General features: G+C 40.6%; 1 protein-coding gene across 1 annotated transcript in view; it reads left to right on the forward strand.

Moving 5' to 3' along the window:
- Window positions 1–23,388, forward strand: part of LOC306964699 (inactive dipeptidyl peptidase 10) — a 109,228-nt gene that overhangs the window by 71,179 nt on the left and 14,661 nt on the right. The window contains exons 8-15 of the mRNA XM_079558806.1: window positions 2,782–2,902; window positions 6,067–6,221; window positions 6,303–6,400; window positions 10,504–10,627; window positions 13,049–13,090; window positions 14,626–14,730; window positions 18,873–18,964; window positions 22,267–22,314. Coding sequence (XP_079414932.1) covers window positions 2,782–2,902; window positions 6,067–6,221; window positions 6,303–6,400; window positions 10,504–10,627; window positions 13,049–13,090; window positions 14,626–14,730; window positions 18,873–18,964; window positions 22,267–22,314 — 785 coding nt within the window. The remainder of the gene's footprint in view (window positions 1–2,781; window positions 2,903–6,066; window positions 6,222–6,302; window positions 6,401–10,503; window positions 10,628–13,048; window positions 13,091–14,625; window positions 14,731–18,872; window positions 18,965–22,266; window positions 22,315–23,388) is intronic.

Genomic DNA, 23,388 nt, shown 5'->3' on the forward strand with positions numbered 1-23,388 from the left:
CTGAGCTGTGGGGACAACAACATGGATTTATCACTTTTATAAAGTTTGGCTTGTGCAGAATCTAAATAGGCTCTATGCACAGTGACCCCACGTGATTTCCGCCTGGACAGTCAGCCAGAGGCTGTCCTTCCTGTTTCTTTATCTCTTCCCATAAAAAATTAGCAGGTCCCACAGAAATGAAGCAATAGCATTTAGCCTCTCCCTCTCTCCTCTATAGCTCCAAAACAGGTCAAGGTAAAGGACAGCCAGTAAAAGTTTGGATGTGGCTGGAGCAGGTTAAAAAATATTACGTGAGACGCAACGACTTCACTGGAGGAAACCTCCGTGTTCATAACGGTGGATGTTTTTGTCTTGAGGCTAACGCGGCTAACACATAATAAAAAATAAAACTAGCGCAAAGTTTAGAACGAGCCTGCGCAAAAAAGAATCGTCCTGTTAGTAGTTTAAATAATATTTACTTGTTTACATGTTATATTATCATTTTTCAACACTAGCCTTTAGCTCTAAGATAAAAGCTCCGCCCCTTACGACAGCTGGCGTTTCCTTTGGTGCTGGATTCACAGCGAACATGACGTTTGTAATACGTTGCTGTGACTCCATCAGTAACTCGTTGTCCTTAACCAGATCCTGAGCTATCGCTATTTTTGTGTGGGAACCTGCTAATTGTGAACGTAAACGACCAGCGACAGGAAGTGCTGCGTCTGGCTGGCTGTCCAGGAAGACGTCACGTGGGGAAACTGTGCATATAGCCTATTGTTTATTATTATTATTTCTATTATTAAATGTGCTCCTGTCAATCAACAGTGGTTGCGCATGAATCACTCCAGGGTGGGGGCGAGGGGGGTCAGGGGGTTTGGTGCAGTGGCTTATGGGACGGCACATAGCTCCTAATCACCGGTAAGTTAGCATCAGAGGTCCCTATGCTAAAGTGGCTATGATAGTTAGCACCAGAGGGCCCTATGCTAAAGTGGCTATGATAGTTAGCACCAGAGGTCCCTATGCTAAAGTGGCTATGATAGTTAGCATCGAGGCTACTTTTCCTAACTCCTTCCTAACTGACAGACCAATTCGGAGGCATCTTGCCATTGCGGACGCTGACGCACATCCGGTTTGGCATAAGAGCTCTTACCGATCTGCTCGTTTCGGAAGCAGCAACACTCTTCCCACTAATTTGATTCATGGACAACATCCTGGATCCTATTTACGAGCCGCTTGTTCCAGGGGAATTGGAAACGCTTCATTTTGACAATTCCTTAATGACGACATCATTACCTGTCGTTATGAGCGGATCGGACGGGGTTGTCTTCTTTAATAGCGGCGCTTTACATGAGTGCAGTCATTTATCTGAACCTGTCGGCGCCGTTATTAGCCCCTTGTCTCTGAGCGGAATCTACAGCTCATTCAGAGGAAAGACGTAGATTTACTGCTCAGTTTAATTCGCAGTTGGATTCTGGCCGATGTTCAGACAGGCAGCCAGTGTAGACACCTCCTGAAGAGATAAGGTTGAATCAGTTTTACAATTAGCAATTACTTTAGATGTCGTGATAAAAGTCTTTTAGAATGATAGTAATAATGTGGTGTCCGACCTTCCTTGCTTAAGTGAGTGTTGTTTGAGGAGATTACTTATAAAATGGGATTATTGAGCTCACAATGGAGAAATGCACTTGTTACATTCAGCTCTCAGAAAAACACTCAGGGTGTGCAGAATAGACAGGAAATGTGCAAACAATTTAATAGTAAATAGAGGTATCTTATATACAATGTCGACCAAAACTTTAAGTAACTTATTTAGGTAAATAAACACACTATAACAAAAAATGTCAGTATTAGCGGTGTAGGTTTACAATCATGGTGCAAGTGGTTGATAAAGTGATGCAGATACAGAGATGATTGCATGTATTTATTGCAAAGGGGTTATTTCACATGTTTCTCCAGTTTGGCTTTACCCCAGTCCAAAAGCTTCTGGAAAAAAGCTGTGAAAAGAGCAACAAAACTGAGACGAAAACAATGATGGAAATGTGACAAAAAAGTGAGAAAACATTGATTAAAAAAAAGTGACAAAAAATTGATGAAAAGGTGGCAAAAATGTCACAAAAATGTCACAAGAGATTGACAAAAAATGACAAAAATGTGACAAAAATGTGATGAAAATTTGACAAAAAAATGACGAAAATGTGATAAAAATTAGACAAAAATGTGACAAAAATGTGATGAAAATTTGACAAAAAAAGGACGAAAATGTGACAATATGTGATCAAAAAATGACGAAATATTTATGAAAAAGTGGCAAAAATGTCACAAGAAATTGACAATAAAAATTACAAAAAAATTAAAAAAAATTGGCAAAAAATTGACGAAAAAAATGACAATAATGTGACAAAAAATTACAAAAATTTACAATACCCAACAAAAAAATGATGGGAAAAAACATCTGATGACGTGAGGAAAAAGATCCTCTGGGTTCAGGCGGGAGTTAAGAGGTTAAAAAGCAGTACATTTGACTTGCATAAACCCTTGTATTACAGCATCATAACAAAGCATATCTTCTGTTTGACTGTGCAATGAAAGTGATTTACTCGAATTCTCTCCTCTTTCTTCTTCCCAATTATCACAACTTAACATTTGTAACATCGTTATTGGCAGGAGAGACATGCACTGACTCTGGCCCCGGTTTCACTCAGTGCTGGACACGAGCCGATGTTCAGACTGACGGCCAGAGCGGGCGCCTGTAAATGTCCCGCGTTTGATAATGGATTTGCCCCGTGTCTGTGCTGCTGCCAGGCCTATGTGTTCGAGGGAGATATCTACTACAAACAGAGCGTGACTGCCAAGCCCCTGCGCCTCACCACCACCGAGCAGGAGGAGCGGGTGATCAACGGCCTCGCGGACTGGACCTATGAGGGTAGGACCACTTCCAAATTTAATCACCGTAGTAGTGGCTGTAAGCAGTCTTTTACATTCATAACACCTTAAAGGGATATTTCAGGATTTTTGACATAGGGCCTCATTTCCTAGTTATCCAGAGTGTTGCTGATTTCTGGAGATATTTTTTTATTTATATTCATGCAGTCCTTACATTTGAAGAGTTTAGTGGCGCTAGGCTAGTGCTAGGCTAGTGCATGTCTATGGTAACTTGTAGCCTGCATTAAAAACCTCTTCAAAGTCATGGGGTCGTCCTCCGAATGATGCCATGTCTGATTTGTAGAAAGCTCCTTTGTTAATTTCACGTGCAGTATGACGGGCCACAGGTAAACAAACTACTGTAGATCCGGTAACCGAGCAGATCACTCCGCCGCTGCGTAGCTTTCAACCAGGAAGCTGATGCTGCTCAAATAAAAGCAAGGATTAAACAACGAGGAGCCGCATTAGACGGTTCTAACGCCCGACACAGTGTTGTTCCTCCTGCTTTATAACGTCTAATGCAGCTCCTCATTGTTTAATCCGCTTATACCAGGGTCCCACAAACGTAACATTTATAATAAATGTTTTTTTCATTGACTAAAGTCACTAAATCTGCCAGACTACGGGACTATTTTGTGTGGGTTATTAGCCGGTCACTGAAGGCTGGTCTCAGAGCGAGTCATTCTCCGCAGCTATTATGAGGATCTCAGTCAGACTCAACGACACAACATCAGCACAGAATCACAACACAACAGGACTAACCCGGAAACACTTTTCCCTGGAAGTAAACACCGATATGCGGCACTCGTGGGCAGGAGTTATTTCACTTTTACGCTGTTTAACCTGAAGCTAGCTAGCTAGCTCAACCAGCTCAACTGTTTATGGAAACAGCTGCGGTGGAGTCGCTCACACCTGGGCCCCCCCAACTGAAACTTTTATGTTTGACTTTACTAATCCAGACAAATATGCTTCAATGCAGGATCATTTTATGTGCGCCTGAAAATCATGAATAGCCTTAAGCGTTTTCAATAGAAATGTAAAGCTCATATGTTATTAACAGTAGCTAACCTAGCTGCTCACTCTCCTCTACAAACATTTAGCAAACGTTTTGTTTTGGCCAAAAACGTTGAAATTAACACAAAATCCATCTCATACGTTCCTGTCAGTCACTGATTACGCCTTTATCTGATTCATGTCATGCGTTGCTATGGCGACGCCACAGCGGAGTGATATCCCAGTGATTTAACTACCGGACTACGTGTGCGGTTATACCAAAATAATGCACCAGCCAATCAGAATCCAGTATTCACCCAGACCATGGTATAAGTTCTTTTAAATGCAAAATGGTTATATTTCATAAATTATTCAGTCACACAGACGTTTATATGGTTAGTCTGGTGTTATAAGTTTTTTTTCCAGATTAAATGTTTAAAAATGGCCTCAGGTTTGACACCGAGTACTCGTCCAATACCAAGTGTGTGAATAAAAGCAATAATGTGAGAGAGACGCTGAGACCATAGACTGTTAATGAAGAATGAACTAAGTGTGGGAGGCTTCGTTCAGAGGGTTCAGATCAGGCTAGCTGAAGCTTGTCCATGCTGGTAATTTGGCTCGGAGCCAATGTGTTATTTAGAACAGAAAAACCAAAAACAGCAAAAGGAAATAAATAGGACAATGTTGCGAGTGTTCAGACGAGCATGTGGAGGTCAGAATAACAAGACTGTGCTCAATAAAGAGGCACAAAGTTTTCCATTAGAGCAAAGAACTTCCAGAGCCTGCCCCCATTTCCTCACGGCTTCAGGGAGAAAGAGGCTGTAATCACAACGCACCATTCCCCTCTAAAAGCTAAGCAAAGGCATCAAAGAGGCAACACGAATCCTTTCTCTGTGATTATTGGAGTGTTTTGTGTCTGCTTTGCCTCCACAGTTAGTATTTAATTTTCCACAATGCAGTTACCAGCCGTGGCTCGTGTCTGTTCGTTGTTATTTATAAAAATGCAGCGTGGTTATGGGTGAGGAGACTTGGGTAGCGTGCTCACCATATGGATATCAGGAAAATGTATCTGTATTAGAAAGACTGGACTTGCATTTTTATGAATGTTCCAAAACAGGACAACTATGATTGAGATCTTCAGTCTTCAGGTCTGCAGTTGTTGTATATGGACTTACCGTAAATTCTCTAATACTGGCCTGTATTCCATTAGAGGCCGGGTTCGCGGCTGGCGGAGGCAAATTAAAGCCGGTCTCTAAAACAGGCCGGGGCTTTTATTAGAAACTATAGTGGTAGAAATATTCCCCATGTTAGGAATTTGTCTCATACTGGTGTAAATGAAAACTCACGTGCAGGAAGTAACAAACGGGAACCCGGGCCGAGGGGGACGCTGCGGAGGAGCTGATCCAAGCGTAACTTTGACACAGATTTAGCCACTTTTCAAACCTCCTGTGACGATATTTGGAAACAGGGGGAGAGTTGTGTGACCCTCCAGGGTTTTAATAAAGTCTCCATCGCGTCTTCAAAGCACGTCCAGCTGCTCCGTGTGCAGGTCAGTCCCACGCCTCAAAATAACTCCTCCCATCAGCGCGAGCGTCTCGTCTTCTCTCGGGTCAGTCTCATGATCGATCACAAACACAAACGCTCCGTCTAAACTCGCCTTTTACACAAGATAACAACAAATAATCCGGTCCAAGGTAAAAACGAAACAGAAACCTGCAGTGACATTGATGTCAAAGCTCCGCTAACAGCAACGAAACACTTCCTGTTGTCCCGACAAAATAAAAGGCTGTTAGAGACCCGGCCGCTAATGGAATACAGGCCAGTATTAGAGAATTTACGGTATGCAAGGGCAAAACCTCTTCTTTGCTTTGAAGCTTGAACCTTAAATGCACTCTCTCTCCCTTCCTCCATCCTTCCGTTTCAGCTTCATGCCACCGCCTCATCCCCACCGCAGCAGCAGAACCATCAACCTCTTCAGCGTCTCATCATCTTCTCATCTTCATCACCACCAACACTCTTTCATGCTCTCCCTTCAGCGCATCAGTGTTATGTTGTCCCGTCGGGGTCTAAGTGCCACAAGGTCATTCACCATCATCGTGTCTCACTCCTTTTGTTTGCTCAATCATCTATCGATTCAAAAACACACATATTAATGAGTTTGTTTGTTCTCAGAGGAGATTCTTCTGTCGTACGCCGCTCATTGGTGGTCTGAGGACGGGGCTCGACTGGCCTACCTGTCCATAAACAACTCCGCCACTCCTGTCATGGAAATACCGCACTTTTTGGGGAGCCTTTACCCGTCGAACGTCTTCTTCCCTTACCCAAAGGTAGATTGAATATTTGAAAAAAGGTTCATATCTGACACCGGCTTCTATCTGATATCCTTTTGTCTCGCTTTCTGCTGACAGGCTGGTTCCAACATCCCGTCCGTGAGTCTGTTTGTTGTCAATCTATACGGCCCCGCTCACACTCTGGAGATGTTAGCGCCAGACTCTCTCAAATCCAGGTACAAGAAAAATACTACACAAGACTTAGACGAACTTTATTCATCCACAAGGGAAAGATCCACAGCGGGAAGATTCTACACCGCACGAAGGAAGGAAGGAAGGAGACTTTGACTAACTTTACTGATCCACAAGGGAAATCAAAGTTGTCACAGAAGCCCCAAAATACACTGAACAATAATAATCTTTTCCAGAGAGTCACTTTCCAATTTTGTGCAGTATTCATTCACTCAACTCCAGCATTAGTCGGCACAATCTGCACCATCACGACCACCACCAACCCGTCACACAGACATCATTCATCCTGGCCTATTGTACATGTTTTAGTGCACATGTGTCATGGTAAAGGCCCGGTGATTTAAAGAGGGGGTGTTATGCTTTGTTCAGTCACATAGCACCAGTCTATATCACACTACAATGATGAGCAAACCTTCTGTTGGTCTGTAAATGCAGTAAATTAGAATAACTGCCTTGTATAAAATGTCTCTCTCAAAATGGCTGTAGTGAACGTCTTGAAATAGGCCTCTGTCTCTTTAACCCCTTAACTCCCACCTGAATGAGCACATTTTCTCCAGTTTGGCTTTACCCCAATCCAAAAGCTTCTGGAAAAAAAGGTGAGAAAATAGCAACAGAACTGAGACGAAAACAATGATGGAAATGTGACAAAAAAGTGAGAAAAAGTTGTCAAAAAACGGACAAAAATTTGACCAAAAATTGACAAAAATTCGACAACAAAAGGACAAATGTGACAAAAAGTGACAAAAGATTTACTATTTGAAAAAAAAATTACAAAAAAGTTACAAAAATGAGTTGAATAATCCCCCCCCCCAAAAAAATGATGGAAAGAAAATCTGATGACATAAGGAAAAAGATCCATTTAGATGAGTTTTGTAGATCTTAGCTTTCAAATGAGGCGTTACACTGGCCGACAGGATTTGGGTAAAGCTGAACTGGAGAAAATGCTCTCGGTTCAGACGGGAGTTAAGAGGTTAAGAACCTCTGAGCCTTTCCGACACGCCCCCTCCACACGCTGTCTGTGGCATCAGTGGGGAGGGGGTTCTGCTGAGGAGCAGTGGTTGGTTACTCGGCTGGTGACGAAAGCTCGGAGGCGTCTCCAGGAGGTGGGGGCGTTCCTAGGAGGACTCAGGCAAACCTATCCCTAAAATGGCCGCCATCAGAGTTTTTACAGATTACTCAGAAATACGTGAATGTGCCAAGGCAACACTTCAGGCATGTTTTTAATGAGGGAACGACAGAATAACATGATGGAAAGCTTGAAAAAGTCCATTTTGCTTAATACCCCCCCTTTAATATGGGCCTTTGAGGAGCATGAATTCCTGAGCATGTCAAAAAAAAAGTCTCTAGCCCATTCCTATGCGGAGTTATGGGTTTTTAATGAAATAATCAGTTTGCTCACTCCAGCCACTCGGGGGCAGCATAGATTTAAAAAAGGAAAGAATTCCACACGTGTCCAGCAGAGGGCACTGACATGATAAGAGATCGGGATATAAACAGCATATTATAGCCACGTGGTAAATGGTCAGTCTGCCCCAGGGCGGCTGTGGCTACAATAGCAACTGACTGCCATTGAGTGCAGTGTTAATTTTGACAAGATATTTTATTTTAGTTTTAGTCTTTTGACTAAAATTTAATTTAACTTTAGAGATTTAGTCAAAAAAAATCATTTCAATTTTAGTCTAGTTTTAGTCGACTAAAATTAAGACAAATTTAGTCGACTTTGCATTGATAATATTCATTATAATCATATTTAATCTTGTTCCTCTGCTTCATGGAGCTGCTCCACATGAACAAAGCTCAGAGCTGATCCTTTGGCAGAGAATTTACATGATCTGAGGCTCTTTCAGACGCTCAATACAAGTTTGGATGATTTTAGTCTCTCCTTTTCATTTTTATTTAGTCTTATTTTAGTCGACTAAAATATCTGGACATTTTAGTCACAGTTTTAGTCTCATGAGAAACTTTGAATTTAGTTTTAGTTGGAAAAAATATCACTGATTGAGTGTGGAGTGAATGAATAATGACTTTGCTCTTTGAGAAACGTGTGACACAGGCTGATGAAGCACAACAAGTGAAGCTGTTATTATTTATGAGGCCACAGTCCTTTACAGTATATGCGGCCCGTGACCCGCCGTGGGGGCTGAATTTCAGCCCATGACCCAAAAGAGTCCGACACCCTGTTTTAGTGGTGCAAACATGCAAACTCCACACAGAAAAGCCCGGTCCAAGTGGGAATAGAAAAACATGTACAATAGGTCCCTCTCTGGGGCCAGGACTCCCCTGTAAAAGAGATTCTTAATCTCAGTGGGTCTTTCCTGCATTGATTTCAATTGAAACTGGCATTAAATCAAAATCTATTGGACATTATGACATTGCTCAACGTTTTTTTACTGCACAAGTTCATCGAAAATCCATCATTTACGACCAAAACATGTTCAGTTGCAGTTTTAGCTGAAATTTACAACATTTTTTGCTCAAAAGTTGCACATTTTGTCCAATTCTCTTTCCTCTGTTTGATGCATATTTTTTTTACATCTTAAGAAATTCAATATGCGTTTGTGGAATTAAAATATAGTATTTAGGCATTGAAAATTTGATTTGATCTGTCTTTATAAACCCTGTGCCCAAAAAGTAGTATAAAAAATAGTATAAATTACTGGTAAGTTTTGACAAGCTTGCATTTTCTATTATTATTTTATTTCATTTTACAATATCTAGAGATAACTGGTTTCACTCTGGAGTCTCGTGGTTATTATCATGGTCTTAGGAGAGTGCTTGTTTACTCCTATTGTAACAAATGTTCCTCTGGAAAGGAGAAACTAGCACTTTGCCTGGCTGTTACACTTGATTTAGTCCTGGCTTAGGTCATTAGTACATTACTATTTCCCCTGGTTTCAAACTTTTTATATTTCCAGTTTGTGTGCCACAAGGATAAGAATTGTTGTCTGACTTTAAACAATTTTTTTCTTACTGAAAAAAATATTAAAAATAATCATAAATACATTGAAAAACCTTTAACCTCTTAACTCCTGCCTGAACCGAGAGGATCTTTTTCCTCACATCATCATTTTTGTAACTTTTTGGTCAATTTTTTTAAATTTTTCGTCAATTTTTTTATCACATTTTTGTCACATTTTTGTCATTTTTTAATCAATTTTTTGTCATTTTTTAATCAATTTTTTGTCATTTTTTGTCACATTTTTGTCATTTTTTTTGGTCAATTTTTTTATCAAATTTTTGTCACATTTTTGTCATTTTTTTGTAATTTTTTTGTCCATTTTTTAATCAAATTTTTGTCATTTTTTGTCAATTTTTTAATCAATTTTTTGTCATTTTTTGTCATTTTTTTGTCATTTTTTGTCACATTTTTAATCAATTATTTGTCATTTTTGTCACATTTTTGTCATTTTTTAATCAAATTTTTGTCATTTTTTTTAATCAATTTTTTGAATCAATTTTTTGTCATTTTTTTGTCATTTTTTGTCAATTTTTTAATCAAAGTTTTGTCATTTTTTTCACATTTTTGTCATTTTTTTGCTCAATTTTTTAATCAATTTTTTGTCATTTTTTGTCATTTTTGTCACATTTTTGTCATTTTTTAATCAAATTTTTGTCATTTTTTTTGTCATTTTTTTGTCATTTTTTGTCATTTTTTGTCACATTTTTGTCAATTTTTTAATCAAAGTTTTGTCATTTTTTTCACATTTTTGTCATTTTTTGTCATTTTTTCATCAATTTTTTGTCACTTTTTTGTCACATTTCCATAATTGTTTTCGTGTCAGTTTTGTTGCTATTTTCACAGCTTTTTTCCAGAAGCTTTTGGACTGGGGTAAAGCCAAACTCCAGAAAACGTGCTCTGTTCAGGTGGGAGTTAAGGGGTTATTATCTAGTGCCAATAAGTAACAAATCAAACCTTTGTGATCCGCATTCTAAATTCCACTCTAACTCCTGCAGATGTTTATTTTTGCGGGAAACTTCACACTTACTCAAACTCTGCACCTCTAAACCAATCCCAGATGATCTAAATCCCTAAATCCCTCTCCCTCTGCTTCTCCGCTTGTTTCATTTTCCGCATGGTTTCTTCCAGAGACAGCTACATATCGATGGTGACGTGGATCAGCAGCACCCGCCTGGCCGTTCGCTGGCTCAACCGGGCGCAGAACCAGTCAGTGCTGTGCGTGTGTGAAGCCACCACCGGGGCCTGCTCCGAGGTGAGGACCTGGAATGCTAAATACTGCATCTAATTATGCTTTGGATGTGAAGCAGGGATTCTCAGACATCCAGGTATGTTCATTAACACGGCAGATGGACATTTCTGAATAATCACTTCTTTAGGGACAGTTTCAAAGGTCATCACGTCAATTCACTGGACTTTGCTTAGTTTCTACATCAGGGTCTCCGATATAAACATTTCAGAAAGCTACTCATGCTTTGGTGATACTTGAACATATATATCGACGGCTTTGCGGCATAGAAGGGGGCGTGGCTTCGCCGAGGGGGGAAATAGAATCTTCTGGGAAACACAATTTTTCACTCTTTTTAGCCAAACATAAGCTTATTTATCACATAAATAAAGTCAAGTGTAAATCGGGTCCATATGGATATTTTCTCACAGCAGATTGTTTAGTAGAAGTGAAAAAACAGCATTCGTAGCTAGTGCTAGCTAACCGTTAGCATTAGCACAGTGCTAACATGTAGCATCATGTTAGCATTCTCCGTTATTTATGTATTTATGGGCTGTTGAACCACTTTGCTCCTCCCCATGTCTTTGTATCTTTATTTAGTAGAAACTATATTCATAATTCAGCATTTGTTAAAGTAGTTTTTCAATAATTAGAGAAAGTTTAGATTTTTCTCCAAATAATTTTCCCCTTAACTGTTTTCAAACATGACCATATATGGGCACCCTGGATTGTAAAGATGATATTTCATGTTAATTATGTTTCCTCTTAAAGTGATGGTCTGTAAGTTTAAACGTTTTACCAATTTAATAGATTGTGTATAAGTCATTTTAAATCATTTCATCATTATTTTCTCAAGTCCCTCCCGTTTCTGATCACAGACGCTTATCAGAATCCCCGGTGCCATCACTTTGACCAATGAGACAGGCTTTCCTGGGAACCGTTCTGTCAGGTCCAATCAGGAGGGAAGGAGGGGGCGGGAGCCTGATCATTAACTTTGATCACTAACTAACTCTAAAGCATTAAAGGGACAGTCCACTGTTTTTCCATACTTCACTTCAGAAGAAATTACTGTGCGGACTTTGTTTGACAAGTACTTGAATCTTGTAATATCCCACTATAAACATGACATACAATAAAACGCATCTTACTTCGGGTAAAGTTTAATGTATTTAGAAAAAGGGTGCAAATAAATTAACAGAGGATAAATACTGAGTCCAAAATTGTATCACGTGGGATTATACGGCGTTTAACCCCTTAACTCCCACCTGAACCGAGCACATTTTCTCCAGTTTGGCTTGACCCCAGTCCAAAAGCTTCTGGAAAAAAGCTGTGAAAATAGCAACAAAACTGAGACGAAAACAATGACGGAAATGTGAGAAAAAAGTGAGAAAACATTGACAAAAAAGTGACAAAAAATTGATGAAAAAGTGGCAAAAATGTCACAAAAATGTCACAAGAAATTGACAAAAAATTGAAGAAAAACTGACAAAAATGTGACAAAAAATGACAAAATGTGACAAAAAAATGTGATATAAAATGAGTTAAATACCCAACAAAAAAATGATGGGAAAAAAATCTGATGACGTGAGGAAAAAGATCCTCTCGGTTCAGGCGGGCGTTAAGAGGTTAAAGAGACAGAGGCCTATTTCAAGACATTCACTACAGCCATTTTGAGAGAGACATTTTATACAAGGCAGTTATTCTAATTTACTGCATTTACAGACCAACAGAAGGTTTGCTCATCATTGTAGTTTGATATAGACTGGTGCTATGTGATTGAAGAAAGCAGAATACCCCCTCTTTAATATAGAAGCTGCAGTTACACATGTGACCTGAGGTGGCAGTAGTGAGTATAAAATGGCTAACTTGCATCTAGCCCCTTTAATGAAGGATGAGTCGATATAGTAGTTAATGTGACAGCTCTAGTTATCGGGTTATACATAAAGAAGTTATTTGGAAGAGCTCCTGAGCTACACATTGTGACCTTGTTTACTTGGTGTCGGATCGCAATTAACATTTCACCCACATGACTAAATATTACAAACTCTGTGTTGCTCCCTGACATTTGTAAGTAGCTGTTTCAAATCGTTCAATCTCTGGGGGTTTCACAGTGATCCAAAATGCTCATCTGCAGTAAAAGCTTTAAGAGAAGTATGTTTTTCAGACCGTGTTTCAGTTTGAGATTGATTTTCTTAAACCTACAAATCTCCACTGGTTCTAAGGTCATTTGCTGCATGAGAGGAATGTTTAGTCGTGTTTCACAAGGTCTTTTCCACATTTGAGACGTACATCCTTTGTTTCCCCCTGTTCCACTTTATCTGTTAAGGCTGCTTTGAATAATGAATAAGTGAGAAAGGCTTTGTTTACACAGCGCTGCAAATTCAATGGGTTTGATTCAATGCATCACTAATATATATATATATATATATATGTTTTTTCTCTCTACAGAAACACAAAATGGCCATGGACATAATGCAAAACCAGCGGCAGGTACGTCACTAACTACAGATTTACTTATATGAAAAAATAAACGAATATGTGGCATCGCTTTATATTAAAGGGATAGGCCACGGTTTTTACATACTGAGATATGTTCTTACCTTAGCTTTGACGAGTTCTTTAGGACCTGTCTGATCTTCCCCCGTGCCTTCAGTCACGTAAACACAGCGCAGACGGCGTTAGCATTTAGCCTCTCCCTCTCTCCTCTATAGCTCCAAAACAGGTCAAGATAGAAGCTACCAAGCTCTTCCACGTTTTCCCTATTTAAATATGGTTACGTGAAGTGTTCCACTACAAAGTATAATTACACAAAATTAAAAAATGTGTATTTTCTAAGCAGATAAAAGGGGGAACTATATTGTAAGGCGTAATAATACCAGGAGTAGTTCGAAATCCGCGCAGTAATCTTCACTTTACTGTGCGGATGCCAAACTACTCCTGGTATTATTACGTTATTCTGTGGGGTGAACATGTGCTTTTGTTTTGCTTCGCGTTCACGCCGAGCGCGGCCGATCCGCGCCACAGCGGACGCTGTAGCTCTTTTTCTCTGGAGACGTGAACATGGTTTAGCTCACGATGGGGTAAATAAAGTTTTTAGTTTGACCTGTGAGAGCCTAAGGCTTAAGAAAGAACGCAAGACAGCGCAATGTAAACCAGGAAGTGAATGTCAGCCGTGTTTCCATCAGTGCAGTCGCCTCCTCTTGTGACGCCCCCTGCAGGTGGCGGAGGCGAATGGCACATATAGCGCCGCCACTCGGAAAATAATTCACCAAGAGCCTGCGCCGCCCCGTGCGCCGCCACAACATCTGGCCCATAATCTTCTAAATTTCATGCCCCTTTTTTTTCAAAAATCTGAGTTGGCTCTGAACAGATAGCTCATCGGTTTTACCCTATATCAAGGTACAATAATACTTTTCATCTAAATAAATGACCGTTAGTTAAACATTGGTTCTTAAGCTTCACTGCGTTTGTATTTTCCAAGTACATTTTTTTTATACATTTTATTGAATTGAGTGATCGTGTTACATGATTTTTCAACAATGTCCGAAGAGTTCCATAAACTGATCCCATTTGCAAGAAATCCTTTTTGTTTTTGTGAAGTGTGTGAACATGGTACCCAGAAATGGCCTTTTCTTCTGTTGTTGCTGTCTGTGTTAACATGAATTTGTTTTGGAAATGTATTGGCACCAACATATTTGATTAATTCTTGTTCACTGAACCTACACACTGAACGCGCGGGCTGTAAATCTAAAGGCAAAAACAAACACACATAATGCTCTCGGAACAATATGATCGTACATAATCTAGTATTTCAATTAATTCATGAACATTTCACACATATATTTTTCTGTGTAAGAATTCATGCAGCAAAGACACTGATGTAAGTCTTGTTAAGGTGCCCAGCCCGACTCAAATCAAGATGAATGTTTTGAATTCCCCTCATTTAAACCACAGATAATCTGTTTGTTGAATTGGCCGTTTCCCAGTGTTTGATGTTGGCTCTTTGTCCCTGTCTCTGTTCGCAGGATGTGCCATTGTTCTCCTCCGACAGCCCGGTGTTTTATACCGTTCTGCCGGCCAAACAAGGCGCCAGCGGAGAGTTTCATCACATCGCCAATCTCTCAGCCCAGGTCAGTGCGTCTGGATCAAACTCATCTACATAATCCCCGACGTAAACTGTGTACGAGCTCTTGCCAGATTCTTGCAAGAAAGAAGTAAAGTTTCAGTCTGGCTGTTCTCTGCCATCAAAATCAACCTGGATTTAGGATTTCTAATACAGAGCCGTGGGAAGATGTTTTAGTTAGGGGGCGCTGAGGGACAAATGTACCCCCAAAATACTTTTTCTGTGCATAATTTGAAAGACCTACAAAACTAAATGGATCTTTTTCCTCACATCAGATATTTTTTCATCACTTTTTTTGTTGGGCAGTCGTCTCATTTTTGTCAAGTTTTCGTGACTTTTTTTGTCACTTTTTCGTCACATTTTTCAATTTTTTTTGGTCAATTTTTTTGTCACTTTTTTGTCATTTTTTCATCAAATTCTTCCCATTTTTTTGTCAAATTCGTATCACTTTTTCGTCCATTTTTTCCTCAATTTTTCGTCAAATTTTTCTCACTTTTTTGTCAAATTTTCGTCCATTTTTGTAATTTTTGGTAAATTTTTTGTCACTTTTTTGTCAAATTATTCAATATTTTTTGTCAATTTTTTGTCCATTTTTGTAATTTTTTGTATTTTTTTGGTCACTTTTTCATCAAATTCTTCGCATTTTTTGGTCTTTTTTTTTTTTTTACTTTTTCGTCCATTTTTTCCCAATTTTTCGTCAAATTTTTCTCACTTTTTTGTCCATTTTTGTCATTTTTTTGTAAATTGTTTGTACATTTCTGGTCACTTTTTCGTCAATGTTTTCTCACTTTTTTCACATTTCCATCATTGTTTTCGTCACACCTTTTTTCCAGAAGCTTTTGGACTGGGTTAAAGCTGGAGAAAATGTGCTCGGTTCAGGTGGGAGTTAAGGGGTTGATATTCCCTGCAGTTCACAAACTATCCACCAGGGGGTGCTGCAGCGCCCTCAGCACCCTGGGTTCCCACGGCCTTGTTCTTATATAAACACCAGCTTTGACACAAGAAATCTGTTGTTGTTTTTTTACGCTCCATCTGAGAGCAGGACTTGAGCACATTCTTCAATCCGATAGCACTTCTTTTATTTAATCATCTGCAGTTCAGTAAAACATTCGACTCTTCAAGCATCGCCATATTTGCATTTCTTCTTACAGATAACAGAATTGGCATAAAAGGCACAAGTGTATTCAACGTCTTATGAATAATAAATAGCGAGGCTTCTTAGCATTCTCTTTGGACGACTTCCAACTTTCAAATTAATATTGAATATAATGCACTTTTAAAGCTCTGTTCTTAAAGACAGAGATTCGTTCTAGGGACAATATTCAAATCTCTGCTTGTGTTCGCAGTTAAGTCGGTAAACAGTAAATAAAGTCAGTGATGTAAAAGTAGTTATTCCCTCATGTAGCTGTCCCGCTGCAGCAGAACAACACCCACTGCAAGATCGTGTAGAATATCAGATTTTTCAACATCAGACTGAGTACAATGGAATGCAAAATAACTTGAATAACTTGGCAAAAATCCGAGGCTCTGATGATTAGAAAAAAAGTCCTTTTACTCAGGCAGGATCTTCGTCAGGGCAAAGATGTTATTAACAGAACAGGTGCTGAGATCCTGTGACAAATATCATGGGAAGAAACCACACGAACAATACAATTCAATTAAAGTAAAGTATTATGCAAAATCGACTTTTTCAAGCTTTCCATCATGTTATTCTGTCATTCCCTCATTAAAAACATGCCTGAAGTGTTGCCTTGGCACATTCACGTATTTTTGAGTCATCTGTAAAAACTCTGATGGCGGCCATTTTAGGGATAGGTTTGTCTAAAGGCTCAGAGGTTCTTAAAGAGACAGAGGCCTATTTCAAGACATTCACTACAGTGAATTTACATAAATTCACTACAGTGAATTTATACAAGGCAGTTATTCTAACTTACTGCATTGACAGACCAACAGAAGGTTTGGTCATCATTGTAGTGTGATATAGACTGGTGCTATGTGACTGAAAAAAGCAGAATACCCCCTCTTTAAATATTTACACTGCCACAACACAACAAGACAATAGACAAAACAGGCGACATGGAAAAGGCAGTTACAACATGAACCAATCACGATGTCGATAATTGTAGGTTTGTCTATGGTAAATGGAGCACCTTCACCACCAAAATCATGTGTGTAAATGTTCTACAATTGTAATAAGAAAATACTGTGCAAAATATAATAGCAAATGGACACATTCAACATTAACCATATGCCACAGATTATTAAAGGAAGACTACTCATTGTTGAGAGTACTCACTACTGCCGCCTTAGGCGGCAGTAGTGAGTATAAAATCACTACTGATTTTATACTCAGTAGTGATTACTGAGTATAAATTGCCGTTGTGCAATTGCACGATGGCAATTGGACGAATTGCCGTCGTGCATGACGGCAATTCGGACCTGAAGCAACACCTTTTTTAGTGACAGTGCAGGATTCTAGAGGCAGTTGTGGTGAACAGGTCTGAGCTCATTCTACACATTAGGACATTGTTGGAACATGTAGGGGGAGGAAAATACTTAATTTTAACTTTTTAAACTCGGTATAGTCTCTTTAGTGGTAGCACAGAGGTTAGCGCTCGTGCTTCACAGCTAGAAGGTCCCGGGTTTAATTCCCACCTGGACAGAGCCTTTCTGTGAGGCATTTTCATGTTCTCCCCGTATCTGTGTAGGTTTCTACTTTGGTTTCCCCTACCACTAAAAACATGTACAATAGGTTGAAGAGGAGGTATTATGCTTTTTCACACAGCACCAGTCTATATCACACTACAATGATGACCAAACCTTCTGTTGGTCTGTAAATGCAGTAAATTAGAATAACTGCCTTGTATAAAATGTCTCTCTCAAAATGGCTGTAGTGAATGTCTTGAAATAGGCCTCTGTCTCTTTAAGAACCTCTGAGCCTTTCAGACACGCCCCCTCCACACGCTGTCTGTGGCATCAGTGGGGAGGGGGTTCTGCTGAGGAGCAGTGGTCGGTTACTCGGCTCGTGACGAAAGCTCGGAGGCGTCTCCAGGAGGTGGGGGCGTTCCTAGGAGGACTCAGGCAAACCTATCCCTAAAATGGCCGCCATCAGAGTTTTTACAGATTACTCAAAAATACGTGAATGTGCCAAGGTAACACTTCAGGCATGTTTTTAATGAGGGAATGACATAATAACATGATGTAAAGCTTGAAAAAGTCCATTTTGCATAATACCCCCCCTTTAAATTTAACCTATACCTGATTTACCCATTTTTTTAACATTGAAAGAGGAAACCACTAGGTCAAAATGTTGGTTAAGGTACAAACTCATCTCGAATCTTCCTTTCAAACTTGTAGCATCCCAATTCTTCCCAGAGACATGTTTATAGGCACATTTCACAACTTGTCAGGGTCACTTTCACAAAAATGCAACAAAACTCACCTGCAAGTTCATGAAATTGGTACAAATGCTTTATACTTAGAGCTACAGTGTTTTCCCCATGTCTGAGTTTATAATATACTAAAAGAGGACAAAGCAAATTTCATTCCATAACTAAAAAAAAAATCAGGTTTAGCTGCTTTAATGATACTTGGACACCGATACCTGAACGATTCTACCAAGTTACTTTAATGCTGTCCCAGGACCCAACAAGCATCAAAACTTGGTCTCTAAAGATACCAGTAGTTCCTAAACTTTTTTTCAATACTGTACAGGTATTGTTTAGCGGTAGCTCTAATACGACCTAGATTTACAGTTGAGAAAACACTGGAAAGTTAATCACAATCCAATCATAGTTTAAATGGTTGCAAATCCCAAATGCGGGGAGAAAGTCAGTAGAAAGTCCTTGGCAAAATACAAAATATCTTTTCTGCGTGGGATTTTATCATGTTTAAAAGCGAGCCCTGGAGTTTAGGACTTCTATACTTCTTCAACAGTTTATATTTCACTCCTCTCTCAAATGTTTTCGCTTCTGGGCAAGTTTAAAAAGTGCAGAGTAAGAGAGAGACAGAACTGTGTGACATCCTTAATTCTTTCTTTTGTTGTTTGTTGCGCTCACTCACACACACACACACACACATCCTCCATAGTCCTGTTTTTATTTCCTGTGCCTGTCATGACTTTTATCTTTCTCTCTCTGTGTTGCTCAGCCCGCCACGCCGTCGGTCCCTCCGCGCTTCCTGACATCGGGGAACTGGGACGTCACCTCGCTCTGCGCCCTGGACGAGAAGGCTGCGAAAATGTACGTGAGAGACGTGAGAGAACACACACACCTCGAGCACTTCACAAACACACGTCTCGCCAAGAGGAGAGAGGGGGCAGCGGAGGCACTGAAGGCATCATGTTAGGAAAGCACGGTCCAACATGGAGCTGTTTTGGATTCTACTTTTGGAGAAAACTGTTTATTAAAGAGGGGGTATTCTGCTTTTTTCAGTCCCATAGCACCAGTCTATATCACACTACAATGATGACCAAACCTTCTGTTGGTCTGTAAATGCAGTAAATTAGAATAACTGCCTTATATAAAATGTCTCTCTCAAAATGGCTGTAGTGAATGTCTTGAAATAGGCCTCTGTCTCTTTAAGAACCTCTGAGCCTTTCAGACACGCCCCCTCCACACGCTGTCTGTGGCATCAGTGGGGAGGGGGTTCTGCTGAGGAGCAGTGGTCGGTTACTCGGCTGGTGACGAAAGCTCGGAGGCGTCTCCAGGAGGTGGGGGCGTTCCTAGGAGGACTCAGGCAAACCTGTCCCTAAAATGGCCGCCATCAGAGTTTTTACAGATTACTCAAAAATACGTGAATGTGCCAAGGCAACACTTCAGGCATGTTTTTAATGAGAGAATGACATAATAACATGATGGAAAGCTTGAAAAAGTCCATTTTGCATAATACCCCCCTTTAATGGGTAGACTTAGGCTTCATAGGCCCACAAAGGATTTATCTTAATTTGTTTCACCATCCATCCATCCATCTTCTTCCACTCATCTGTTGCCGGGTCATGGGGGCAGCGGTCCAAGCTGTCCAAATCACATTGCACCAGCCCCTTATGGCTCCTCCTGCAGGTGGTGGGTCCACTGAAGGACGGCCTCATGATTAACGGGGCCTGTTGGTCTCTCACAAGGGGCTTCTGAACCGCTCTTTGTCTGACCCCCTCACTTAGGACCTGTTTGCCCTACAACATACAGTAGCTCCCAGGATCATTCGGGTGCTCAAACCCCTCCACCACGATAAGGTGGCGGTGGAGAGGGACGACTTTGTTTCACATTAAAGAAATCCCTGTTAAGCATGGCCAAATGCATAGAGGCTTAACTTTATTTATTATTTATATGTTTATTTGATAGGGACAGAACAAGAAGCATTGTTACAATAACCGATGCCATGTTCATAGGCCGTATAGCTAACAGCTAATTCGCAGACCTGGTCCCTAAGACATAAAATAGTTTGGTTTGTTTTTTTTCGGTTTGGTCATTTACCGCTGAACAAAAACAACAATGTATCGGTTTTATAGCGTTTTTTTTGGACGCTTTACATTGCACGATTCATTCACTCCATACTCGGTTGTGGTAGGCTGTCGCCACAGCTGCCCTGGGGTAGACTGACGCAAGCGAGGCAACCAGTCTGCGCCATCGGTCCCTCTGACCACCAACAACTACTCACTCACTACATTCGCTAGGCTTCCTGGTGTTACTAAACGGTCTCCCATCCAAGTACCGACCAGGCCCTTCCCTGCTTAGCTTCCGAGGTCTGACGGGATCAGGCAGAGGAAACGCGGTGTGGCCACAAACAGCTGATTTAATTTACAAAATAGATGCACTTTACTTAGAAAACACCACAGAATTATGTGCTAAAAGTCTGTTAAAGGGGGGGTATTATGCAAAATGGACTTTGTCAAGCTTTACATCATGTTATTATGTCATTCCCTCATTAAAAACATGCCTGAAGTGTTGCCTTGGCACATTCACGTATTTTTGAGTAATCTGTAAAAACTCTGATGGCGGCCATTTTAGGGATAGGTTTGCCTGAGTCCTCCTAGGAACGCCCCCACCTCCTGGAGACGCCTCCGAGCTTTCGTCACCAGCCGAGTAACCAACCACTGCTCCTCAGCAGAACCCCCTCCCCACTGATGCCACAGACAGCGTGTGGAGGGGGCGTGTCGGAAAGGCTCAGAGGTTCTTAAAGAGACAGAGGCCTATTTCAAGACATTCACTACAGCCATTTTGAGAGAGACATTTTATACAAGGCAGTTATTCTAATTTACTGCATTTACAGACCAACAGAAGGTTTGTCATCATTGTAGTGTGATATAGACTGGTGCTATGGGACTGAAAAAAGCCTCTCTTTAATAGTTTTTACATTCTTGCCCTTCAAGCCCCTATAAATAAATACAATAAGTCCAAAACACGTTCACAATGTACGAACAACAAAAGGGATCATGAGTGTCATACATAGAATAAGTAAAATATTGCTTTCATTTGCAAATAAAAGTCACAAAAGCCGCTTTTCGTCATTAGCTATTTCCTGTTACACCAGATTGCTGCATCTCACTGACAATGCTAAAGAATCCATCAAACTACTTCATTATTTATATATAATATCTAAACTATTAATCGGAGAAACAAACACGGACAGGGCCGTGGGAAGATATGTTGGCTAGGGGGTGCTGAGAGACAAGATTGCCCCCCAAAACGCTATTTCTTTGCTTATTTCCTTTTTATTTAACCCCTTAACTCCCACCTGAACCGAGCACATTTTTCTCCAGATTGGCTTTACCCCAATCCAAAAGCTTCTGGAAAAAAGGTGTGAAAATAGCGACAGAACTGAGACGAAAACAAGGATGAAGATGTGACAAAAAATGACAAAAAAATGACAAAAAAACGGACCAAGAAATGACAGAAAATGACAAAAAAAATGACAAAAAATGTGACAAAAAATGACAAAAAAAATTACAATAAATTTACAAAAATCAGTTGAATACCCCCCTCAAAAAAATTGAAAAAAAATCTGATGATGTGAAGGAAAAGATCCATTTAGATGAGTTTTATAGATCTTAGCTTTCAAATGAGGTGCTACACTGGCTGGAGAAAATGCTCTCAGTTCAGGCGGGAGTTAAGAAGTTAATATTGCTTGTAATGCATAGACGATCCACCAGGGGGTGCTGTAGCGCCCTCAGCACCCTGGGTTCCCACGGCCTTGAACACGGACTACAATAATAAGCCGCAGTTTCCCTCTTCCATCACACTGCGGACTACAGACCAGGAGACCATTATTTTTTTAGATAAATATCCCCAAAAAATTCCATTCCCCGGCCCTGAACCTCACCACCTTAACACAAGCATAAACACCCATTGTCATCTTAGTATAAAAAAAAAACAATTTTATTTTTCTGTGGCAATGTACAAGTTGCGAAACACTCATTAAAATGCTGAAATATGTAAAACTGTTCCCTTTCTGACTCATAAATTATTCATGCGTGGGATAATTACGATGAACTTTCAACACCCCTGAGGTATTGCAATGTGTTGACTAACTTGTCTTGTTTTTGCAGTTATTTTCTGAGCGCGGAGGAGTCCCGGCAGAGTAGGCATCTTTACAGGTAAACATTTTGCTTTCTGCCTGCGTTTCATGTGTCAAAACAATAACAAAAGCCAACAGACGGATGTGCTCTCGCTGTCTCTCTCTTTGCGGGAATAAAGCAACGTTTTAAGCGGCGAATGAACATTAACGCCGTCATTTGTTTTTCCAGCGTGTGTTCAATACGCTCCCGGCAGAAAAAATCCTAATTGACACATTTATAATAGAGAATGCTGTGTGGTCTGGGAAGGCTAATGTCTTTTGGGTAATACACTCGCTCGTCTTCCACTGACAAGCACACACTTCATAGGTACATTTATTCAGACATCGTCAATAGGAAGTTTAATCTTGTAGGAAGGAGGGAGACACGCCTGGTTTCTGTGATTCATTTGTAAGACGTGCTGTGGAGAGATGACGAAGTGATACGGGATTAAATATGCATCTGTCTGTGGGCCTGATCTAGGGCTGCAAAGGTTTATCAATATTGAATCGCGATGAAGGTTTTGACAACTGCAAAAACATCACCTCAGGAGGTTTTGTTTTTGTTTTTTTATGTGAGTGATAGATGTTCCCCGATCAGAATTGTGCAGCCTTGCAATCTCAGGTTCAGCAGGAACAGATAAAAGCTCTGAGATAAAGATGCCCAAACTTCCCGATCCACACACACCTCCTCCAGCTGTTCTGACCCCGAGGCGACACTCCGACTCAGCTCCCTCTTCACCACGACAGACCGATACAGCGACCGCATCACTGCTGACGTCGCACCGATCCGTCTGTCCATCTCACGCTCCATCCGTCCCTCACTGAGAACAAGACCCCGAGATACTTGAACTCCTCCACTTGAGGTAAGGACTCCCCACCGACCTGAAGAGGGGAAGCACCTTTTTCCGGTGGAGAACCATGGCCTCAGATTTGGAGGTGCTGATCCTCATCCCGGCCGCTACACACTCGGCTGCAAACCGCCCCAGGGCAGCTGAAGGTCCAACAGAACAACATCATCCGCAAACAGCAGAGATGAGATCCTGAGGCTCCCAAACCGGACACCCTCCGGCCCCTGGCTGCGCCTAGAAATTCTGTCCATAAAAGTAATGAACAG

Source organism: Gobius niger (genome assembly GCF_951799975.1).
Source record: "Gobius niger genome assembly, chromosome: 6".
Classification (NCBI taxonomy): Eukaryota; Metazoa; Chordata; class Actinopteri; order Gobiiformes; family Gobiidae; genus Gobius; species Gobius niger.